At 33.4% G+C, this 10415-nt stretch overlaps 1 protein-coding gene and 1 non-coding gene across 6 annotated transcripts; both read left to right on the top strand.

The window, feature by feature from the left end:
- Window positions 1–2185: 2185 nt before the first annotated feature.
- Window positions 2186–7427, top strand: LOC147405066 (B-box zinc finger protein 18-like). Of its 5 annotated transcripts, XM_086441180.1 has the most exons (6): window positions 2193–2542; window positions 3474–3567; window positions 5729–5825; window positions 5919–6034; window positions 6145–6360; window positions 7012–7427. In XM_086441180.1, the coding sequence occupies exons 3-6, from the start codon at window positions 5735–5737 to the stop codon at window positions 7093–7095; spliced, it is 507 nt and encodes a 168-aa protein (XP_086297306.1). In that variant the 5' UTR covers window positions 2193–2542; window positions 3474–3567; window positions 5729–5734; the 3' UTR covers window positions 7096–7427. The 5 variants fall into 5 exon arrangements, with proteins under 5 accessions (XP_086297308.1, XP_086297305.1, XP_086297306.1 ...); XM_086441179.1 differs by lacking the exon at window positions 3474–3567 and having other exon boundaries at window positions 2189–2542; window positions 7035–7427; XM_086441181.1 differs by lacking the exon at window positions 3474–3567 and having other exon boundaries at window positions 5721–5825.
- Window positions 7428–9393: 1966 nt separating this feature from the next.
- TRNAE-CUC (transfer RNA glutamic acid (anticodon CUC)) lies at window positions 9394–9466 on the top strand. Its single transcript has one exon. It is a non-coding gene; the product is annotated as a tRNA-Glu (tRNA).
- The last annotated feature ends 949 nt before the right edge of the window (window positions 9467–10415 follow it).

Below are 10415 nucleotides of genomic sequence, written 5' to 3' on the forward strand. Positions count from 1 at the left end.
GTTTTGTGCTCATTTTTGTGTCAGATGGCAAACTTGGCAGGATATTCACACCACCGTCGTCATTGCCATGACTCGGATTGGGCACATTCTCATCTCCACACCATCTTTGAGAAGTGGAACCATTAATTTCCTTGTGTATATGAATTGTATCTCGAGGATAGCATCTATAGTTTTTGCACAATTCTTCCTCAGGTAGTGTTATTTCGAGTCACTTAACCATTTTTCATTAAACTAATTAAAAGGTGACACGTAAACGAATATTTATCAAAATGTCTTATTTATAATTTAAAATATTGATTAGAAGATTTTTAAAGATTTCACAGTAAAAAAAAATATTTTTGTAATTTTAAAAATTAAATGATGTGATTATAGGATCATGGGTTATATACTCTTCATGATTTTTATCAAAATGACCTTTGATTATATTAAATTTAAATGTAAAAGTGGGGGCATTTGTGGGATCCCAAATTTGTTGCCGAAACTCAAAACCACTTCTACTCCCCCTTCTTTCATTATAACAGTAAAGAAGATAAGATATCAATTATTATTTCTAAATATATATTTATCAGTTAGAGTTGAATCGGCTTGACTCAGCCGTCCTTTCAAAGGGTACTCAGGATTACCAAATCCGGTTATCAAAACCGTGGACCACATCTCTCCTTAAAACAAGAAGTGCTGATCCTGTACTCCTGGGAGTATTATTCTTATTTGAGTCAATTGACATTTTCTGGGTGGGGCCGGAGTTTGCTACTAACGCATGTAGGTTTGATGACTAGACTACTGATATCAAGTGTAGTGTAGTCAGGCCCGTAATTTGCTCCAGAATTTGTTCCCCTCACCATTCCTCCATTGTAGTCCACTGTTTTGTAGTTCATCCTATACAAACAGTTTAGTGATCCCGAAGAACATTTCTGAAAGAGATTACCCAACTTCTAGAGATCACTATCACACACAACTATGTCTTACTCATTGAACCCGGAGAACGCACGGATTGAATGGAAGCAATCCTTTGTTTGGATTGATTGGAGGGGAATGAAAAAATGGATTTAGGAGGAGATTCTACTCAAAATTTGGTCATAGCCTATAATAGTCAGATTCATTGGGCGCAATAGATTGATACTGACTGGAAGCCCATTGTTTTATGAATATTTAGCCTACCTTTATATAAAATTGAACAATAAAAATCAGTCTAATTGTAATTTCTAAAGTATCCAGATTTCTCTAAATGAAAAATTATTTGTTTAATTTGTCAATTAATCATTAACGACTGACTACTGATAAACTAACTCGCAAAAACAGACACGATTGATGTGGCATGCGCACAGAACCACATATCTTTTTCCCTTGTGTATCTTAAAGATAAGTGGTTTTGTGCATTGCCACCTCAACCATGTCAATTTTAGTGTGTCGGTTTATCGAAACTCATCATTAAATATGATAATGTTTTTACTCTTCACCCTCAAAATTTTATTTTTTTTATCATTCAAATTTTAAGAACAAGATAAGATTTTTAGGGAGGTCGAAGTTGATGAGTTTTGGCTAAAAATTGATAAACACCACTTTCGTACTTTTGAAAGCCTATGCAATACGATAAAAGAGATGGTCGGATCACTAATGGTCGAGAAAATGATATTGAAAGAGCTTAGGATGATTACTTACGATAAATGTTGAAAGAGTTGTGGATGAGAGCAGGATTAGTTTCCTCAACGTTATGCTCCCAACTGTCTGAAAGAAGGATTGGGTACATGAATCACTCCTAATACAACTCTAAAAGAGAATAGTACCCCTATTTTTATTTGAATCGTGATAATCTGACTATCCCACATGGCAAGCTCAATAGACTACCCTATCGTGACAAATTTAGGAAGTATAGATCTGCGCTTGCTCATTAGGGATACATAACTGCACTTCCCAATAAAAAATGTATCTTGAGGGAACTATGTATCCCAAGGAGCACAGATCTACATTTTCCAAACTTGTAACATTCAGGTAGTGGATTGAGTATGCCACGTGGGCCAGTCAGATTATCACGACTCTTTTTATTTGGTTTTGGAGCACACACTTAGTTTGAATTGAAACATGGAGTGAAACATGGAGTTAGATAAATATCCAACTCCTTGAGGTACAGAATCTATATTTACAAACAAATCAAAACCCGAAGGACTAAGTGCCAGCAACAAGAGCAACAACGAACATAAAGAATTCAAGAAAATAAGACGAAAAACAAAAGCGAACAAATGTGGATCCAATCCAAATCTCTTCTTTCTATAAAACCCCAAACTCGTTCCCCCATTTTCTTCCTTCTCTCTCTCTCTTTCTCCAGGAAGTCTACTTAGTCTCTCTCTCTCTCTCTCTCTGTCGAATTTGTGAGTCTGTTGGATCTTGCTTTATGAATCTGTTGATGATGTCGAAGCAAAGAAAGTAGAACAAATGAGAGATTGAAGGAATTATGCGAACGATTTGTGATGTTTGCGAGAGCGCTGTCGCCATTCTTTTCTGCGCCGCTGATGAGGCTGCTCTCTGTCGCTCCTGTGATGAGAAGGTATATATATCTCATTAATTCACCCACTATAAGTCCTTTTGATGTTTATTTTATTTTATTTTTTTGCAAAATTAGGCGAATTGTTGATTTAGGGCACCGAATTTGAAGTTGTAGTGATTTGGTTTTGAAAACTGTTTGAATCGCATTAGAATTTTTTTTTTTCAATTTAATGGAATTATGGTGAATTTAAATATGCATCCCAAAATTAAATTTATAAATAAATTATTATTTTTTATACATATATGTGTAGTAAACAAGGTTTATAAGCTTACTATGATTGCAAAATATTTTTCAAAAAATTATAGATTATCTAAGCATTAATTATGGTTTAATGGTATGTACCTTAGTATATCGGAGATCAAAAATGTGATTTTTGTGTGTGTATGTGTGTGTAAACGGAGCATTTCTCGATATTAATCGTAGAGTTTGTTTGCATATTAGGATGACAAATCTCTCCCCCAAAAATTGGACTTGCATCTACTCATAAATGAAACTAGATATGGATTGCAAAATTGTGCTCAATTTCATATGTGGCAATTCCGCCGAGATTTCTTTGTTAATTGGGGGAAGAATCCACACGAATTGGACTTGGAAGGAAAAAATTGGAATTTGCACATCCAAGTGGATCTAGTAGTGGCCTCGGTAGAGGATAAAGTAAAAGAAGGGCGATTGAGATGGTTTTGATATGTACAAAATTCCGTACCTTGCTAAAAAACTGATCCTTTTTTGGCAATCACACACTGTCTAACCAAATCCAATTCTCTCTTGATACATTCCTAAAAAAAATCCAATTCGTGCAGATTCTTCCCCCAACTAACGAAGATATCTTGACAGAATTGCCCCATATGGAATTGAGCAGATTTTTTTTTGATATATGGCTATCCAGACTTTGTCTAACTAATACCATGGACATGCCTGTCACCACTTCCAGCACGTGCCTTGTGTATTCGGCCTTTTAAAGCACTAAGGTGGTGGCCAACAACTGATAAAGGAGCACTTTGGTGTAGGTTGCGGGCTCTAAAAAGGTAACACCAATAAGGACATGGATCAAGGTTGTAAGAAAATATTTAAAAAGACAAAAATTAGATTTTGGGGATCTAGGGGAATCTAAGAATGGCAATAGTAGGGGATAAAATAAAATAAGGTTGATTGAGATGATTTTGATATGTACAACAAAAACTAATGACAGTACAAGTGAAAAGGAGCACTTTGGGGTAGGTTGCAAGCTCTAAAAGGGAAAGAATAAGGACATGGATTGAAGTAGTAAGCAAAGATTTAAAAATACAAAAATTAGAATGTGTAGATCCAAGGGAATCTAAGAATTGCCCTAGCATGGGATAAAATAAAAGAAGGTTGATTGAGATAGTTTTGATGTGTATAACAAAAACCAATGATGGTTCAAGTGAAAAGGAGCACTTTGGTGTAGGTTGTATGCTCTAAAAGGGAAAGAATAACACCAACAAGCACATGTATTGAGGTGGTAAGAAAAGATTTACACGATTTAACTATGTATTTGGCCCTAGATAGAATTGAATGGCAGAACACGATCAATGTTACAACCCCAAATAGTTGAGATACGGCTTATTATGATGACAACAGCAATGATGATGATGGTTTGCTGGCAACAGATGTACGGAATAATGATTGCAATATACTAATCAGAAAAGCGATATGGATATATGGATGCTTTTTAAAAGATCAAAAGTGAGTTCAATGCTTGATAGAAAAAAATGAATCTGATGTTCACTCAAATTTAAAGATAATACGCTCTTTGCTGTTCAACACAAGATATAACAAAGTGATACTACATCAGCGTACTTGACAGGCTCATATGAGTGAGAAAACATGAGGTTTGGATGGTTGAGTCTTTAACCACAAACATTTTTATGACGGCAATTGAATCTTAACTTATGCGTCAATGTATTTAATTAGATCATTTCAGCTGGCTGGTTCAAACAGTGACTCACTTTGCATTTTAGGACATTAAAACTTCAATAATATTTCAATATTATGCAATTGCAATCCATAGAACATGACCCTTTTTTAACCAAATCTATGCACCTTGTCACTTTGTTCAACCTCTACTTGTGGGGATGCTATAGGACTGTGTGCTCTTTTACTCGTCTTGAAAGTAAAATATGCAATTAGAATGCTTGTTACTTCAAAATGGTTAAAACACTGTTAGTAAATGTGGAAATTAATATGCTTGTTTTTTTTTTAATAACTAGAAACTCCTTGACTTGTTTTCTTCACTTAATCATATCAAACCTGATTCTTTGTAGATGTTAACAACAAAACTGAATGCAAAGAAGTAAAAGTAATTCTTTAATACATTTGGGTACCTGAACTGAGTTTCTCAACTCATCCTTTATCGGAAACTGGTTTAAGTAATACTCATTTCCTTGTAAATGGAGGAAGGAAAACGTGGTAATTATTCAAATTAAATCAAGGAGAGAGATCCATGGTCTTTCCAAATAAATCAACTTCTGTGAGTGAATTACAGGGACCAATATGGATTCTTCATAAACCAAGTCTTTAAATGGATGATTTATTCTTTGCAGACTGAGTCTTATGTGGAGTGAGTCAGTTATCCAATAAGACCCAGGTTTTCTCCTAGTGTCTTTCTCGCGGGGGGGGGGGGGGGGGTAATCTATCCTCAAATTGGTTGCTAACTGATAATTCTTAGTATTTTTGTTGACAGTAGGAATGTTGAAAACTGTTAGTATTAATTTATTATTAAGTATTAAAAAATACAAAAGCCAGAATATCAACATTTTGTTTTTTCTTATTACAGACTAATGCAAAAAAAAAATAAAAAAATCTCAGTAATAATTATAATTATGACGTGGATTATGTTTTCTTTGAGAACAGCAATTTTGACTGGAAATTAAAGGTTATATTTTGTAAGTATGGTATCAAACTGTTATCTTTAATAGGCTGAAAACTGCATCAGCAGCACCTTGTCTGCTAAAAGCAAAAAGAATCGGTAGTTTGCTGGTAATCACTTTGTTGAAAATTCTGTATTGTTTGTACACATATCCTCTAAGAATGTTACTAATTTAATTCTTTTGGCAAGATCCTGTTGGCATGTTTTGAGTTTAGATTATTCTCATTTTTTTACCTCATACACCCTGGTCAGTATTTTATAACAGAACTATATAGTATCTCTGAAAATTAGACTGGCAGGTCCACATGTGTAACAAACTTGCTAGTCGACATGTACGGGTCGGGCTTGCTGACCCTAGTGATGTTGCTCGTTGCGACATCTGTGAAAATGCACCTGGTATGATGAATTTTTGGGATAAAATGCCTTTTTATTTTTTAATTATTAAGTGGGACTTAAATATTTCTTTACCCTTGAAAAATGGGGATGTAGCTTTCTTTTACTGTGAGATAGACGGGAGTTCTCTTTGCTTGCAATGTGACATGAATGTACATGTTGGAGGCAAAAGAACCCATGGAAGATATCTACTATTCAGGCAGAAGGTTGAGGTTTGTGACTTTGAAACGTGGAGCATTGCATCAGATTCCTATATTTATTATGTAAGAGGCCCGGCCGGCCTGTCAGAGTTAACACCCAACCCTATTGGTTTGTTCTGTAGTTTCCAGGACATAAACCCAGCCATCTCGAGGACCTTTCCTTGCAACCTATGGAACCAGATGAGACTAGGAGGGAACAAAGTCAGCCACCTAAACTGACAACGAGAGAAAGCCTACAAAATCACTCTAACAATGATGACCATGGCAAGATGATAACTGAAATGTTTGATCTCAACACTAGGCCAAATCGGGTACATGGGCAGGCATCTAGTATTCAGGTATGAGTGATTTAGTTTACAATCTCTGTATAGGGCATAAAATGGATCGAATTTGGCTTGGATTTGAGTATATCCATGTCCAGTTCCGAATCCAACTGGGATCCTACTAGATAAACCATATCTGAACCATTTTGATTTCACTCAATCCAGATCTGGATCCAACCTGACCAAATTGCTTTATTCAGGTTGGTTCGGGTCGGATAATTCCATATAGTTCAATTATTTTTCTTCTATACTTGTTTGTTAACTGCTATACTATTCTATTTTACGTCCATTATAATCATTTTATTTTATAAGAATTTATGTTATATTAAAGTAGTAGAAAAGGATATTTTGAAAAACCAAAAAATATAAATTTCAAAGCAATATGTATTCGGATCTAAGTGGATATATGGAATCCTTATCCTATCCAGATTTGATTTGGATCATGGGAGATCAAACCATATGCGACCATTTTTTTTGGATCCACTCCAAGGACTCAAACCCGCTAATTTTGTATAAAATTCAATCCATTTTACGCCCTATCTCTGTGGAAGTGGCACAATTCTAGACTTAAAATTTATTTTACGGTTAAAAAAAAAACTAGATCGTATTGATCTACTTATTATGCAAATTTAGAATGCGTGCCTCTTTGTTACTTGTAATGCACAGGGCATGAATTTTCTAAATGTCAGTAATGAAGAATCTGTGAGCATTGCTCTCGTGAGATCTTCGAAAGGAAAGCTGGAGAAGTGATTAAGGTAGATTTGACGATACTCTTTAAGTAAGGTGGACACTGGTCTTGAGGCTTAGGGGGTAAATGAATCTGATTTGTTCCAGCTAATTGTTAGAGCATTCTTAACCCATGTTTCATTGCACATGATTCTCGTAAATTACTGGTTGATTAAAGTGTTGTTTGATATTTGTTGAAATTTTTGGGATTGCTCTCTATTGTACAGTCAGACTCAGACAGACAGACCTCTCATGAAATATCATGGAGAGTGTAAACAACTTCATTGTGATGTTTCTTGAAATATTTGGTGATCAATTATGAAAATATCATTTAAATATTGTCATTTTCTAAGGCAGAGATTTGCCTCAATTGTTGGCATCTTTTAAAAAATAAAAAATAAAAAATCTTGCATATTAAAGATGAAAATTGAGCATTTATTTACTTGTAGGTTTGAGTGCATTTCCTTCATTCCCCTTTATGGAAAGAGTAGGTGGTTTGCTTTCTTGGTTCATGGATTTGTATCCTTGAGAGTTGGATTTCTGTGGTTCAGAAATTTCTGAAAGTTGACTTATAATTATTTACAACTTTGATATTTGTCTGAGAGAATTTAACTTAAGAGTTGCGGGTAACTCCAACTCTATTATTTTGTCAATTTAGACTGTACTTGGACTATTAGACGATTTATATATATATACTTTAATAGGCTTGGTGTCCGACCAAGATCGAGTGGTGTCACAAAGTCGGAGTATGAGTTTAAATCGGCAAGGGAAAACTTCGGGAAAAAAAAAAAAACATTGAAAACAGTAAACAAAAAAATTGGAAAAAATGACAAAAATAAAAGATAAAAAAATATTAAAAATTATGAAATATATATATATATATATATATAAAGAAAATTCATAAAATCAAGTCATTATTATCAAATCCTATATTTATACATTTATGGATGGTCAAATTCTATTATATATCAAATCCCACATTGAGAAAATAAGAAAGTGTTTAATTTTTTTTTTCTTGTGAAAAAAATAAGAAAGAAAAAATCAGGAATAAAATGGCGTTTTTTGTCACAAATGAAAATTGTGTTTTTTAATCATTAGAGATGCAATGCAACTTATATGAGTATGCAAAAGTATACTAAATCTCCATTTTAATCATGAATCCGTAATAAGATGAGAACATAAAGAGTATGATTGCATGGAAAATGATTTCCCATGAAAAAAAGTGATTTTCTGGTGTATGATTATACATTATCCTTAGAATTCATTTCAGTGCCCCCTTTCCTCCTTGTGTGAGAAAATCATTTTCCTATTATAATGTTTTTCTAACCCAATAGGGAAATGGTTTTCCTGCTCTGTTACACTCTCAGAATTATCCTTCATCCCCAAACCCCAGACCTAATAACCTGCTTTCCTTTTCAAAATTTTCTTGGCAAAATTCATTTTCTCATTATAATTTTCTGTTGAACTACATATTCCCTGAAAACAAATTCCCTTGCTATCTAAAATTTGCGACATATGCTTTATATATGTATTATCAAAAATTTGGAAACTAAAAAATCAGTAATATGATAGTGATATTAGTAGTGAGGGTGATGATGAAATTGGTGAAGGTGAAGAATGACCGCTTTAAAGTCAGACTTGTGTTACACATTACAACTTACAAATTTACACTTTACAATTACAGTAGCATTTTTTTTTACTGATAAGATGTGAAATTCTTTAAAAAACATGTTTTATTTTTTTTTTTAAATTAAAATACATGAATTATTATGAATAATTCAATAATCCAGAGAATAATACTTTCTTTGGAAAAAAAAAAAACGAAAAAAATTCACAATTTTTTTGTGAATTAAACGAGAGATTTCTAACAAGGCTTTAGTACTCGTAATCCCCCTAAAAGCTTGTTATTCCATGAAAAGTGATGAATTGGACAAGAAATTCTCCAAAATTAAATCCTCCCAAACACTCCAAATTTTAGGATTTGTATGTTATGCGCTTAAAAATTGGGTAAGAAAAAAGTTCTTCCCTCAAAAATGTAATTTCAGCTGAAAGCAAATTTTCCTCCCACAGTGATTTTCCACCCCTTTACCCTGCAAAATGATTTTCCTACCCCCTAATGTAATTCATTATTCACTCACGACTATCCCCACCAACAAAACTAAAAAACCAACTGGTTTTTCTCTCTTTTTTTTATTTTCAACCAAACGGTAATATTAATTTTTGACGGAATTTATTTTCCCAATAAATTCCTATAAAACGAGCTTCCTACCAAAGTGGGAATTATTAGTATTTTATATTAAATAATACCAACATAATCAACAATCCGTTGTAGTCTAGTTGGTTAGGATACTCGGCTCTCACCCGAGAGACCCGGGTTCAAGTCCCGGCAACGGAACTAAATATTTTATTTTATTTTTGATAATTTCCATCTACTTCATTTATACACCAAAGTTTATCACTTATGTCAAACTTACACTTTTCATTTATAGGTTAAGAGAGAGGTGGTCACAATACATATATTATTGGGCGGGCCTGCTTCAATGTCCCACAAAGCATTTTCACTGAGGCATCAATTTTTTTTATGCTAACGAATGTACAAGTATGTTCTTTCTTGATTTTCGTTTATAATGAGACTTATTTCAAAAAAATGAAAAAAACTACCCATCTTTCTATAAAATCTCCAAAAGTTTCAGATTTTATGTTCTTGTTTTGTTGATTCCTTTTGATCTCGTTGAAATTTGAAGGTAAAATTTTAGTTTTAGCTTTGATTTTCTCAACAGAAATTCAATTTGAAGATTCTTTCTTGATGAATGTAGAAATCGACATCTCGTTTGTGCATTTGTATGAATGGACTAAGGGGAGCAAACCCATCTCCTTGCTTGTTCTTAAATCTAACATTTCCATTCTTCAAATTCGTAACAGGTGGTTGTTTAAAAGTCGATTGAACCAACATTGTCGGGTTGAAATCTATCCATTTATGCAAAATTAAAATAGTTGGGTTAAAACAACTTACGAATCCTTTGCAATATTTTATTGAACACTATGTATATGTGTATGCATGTAAAAACTTCCAACATATTTTACATATAATTATGGATTATATTAACAATAAAAAACCAATGATTACATTTCAAAGAAGGATTCATATATGTGTGTAAAGATCTCTTTAATCGATTTTAATATGAAAAAAAGTTTGATTCGCCCCCATTATTATCAATGTGCTTCGGTTGTGTTTGGTTTTCTTCTTGATAGATCAAACTGTGCCATTAAGATGAGATCAGTTGGATCGATCTGAGTTATAGATAATAGTTTAGATGAAATTTGAATAATCAAATATAACACAC

The sequence above is a fragment of the Akebia trifoliata genome, chromosome 4, assembly GCF_017979445.1.
Source record: "Akebia trifoliata isolate Shusen 1 chromosome 4, ASM1797944v1, whole genome shotgun sequence".
Lineage (NCBI taxonomy): Eukaryota > Viridiplantae > Streptophyta > Magnoliopsida > Ranunculales > Lardizabalaceae > Akebia > Akebia trifoliata.

Bases quoted from the DNA above. Each gene is read 5' to 3' on its own strand.
- LOC147405066 (XM_086441178.1), top strand. From the start codon at position 2,450: ATGCGAACGATTTGTGATGTTTGCGAGAGCGCTGTCGCCATTCTTTTC. The intron at 6,035-6,144 runs GTTTGTGACTTT...TTTGTTCTGTAG, and splicing joins TATTCAGGCAGAAGGTTGAG to TTTCCAGGACATAAACCCAG. The intron at 6,361-7,011 runs GTATGAGTGATT...TGTAATGCACAG, and splicing joins GGCAGGCATCTAGTATTCAG to GGCATGAATTTTCTAAATGT.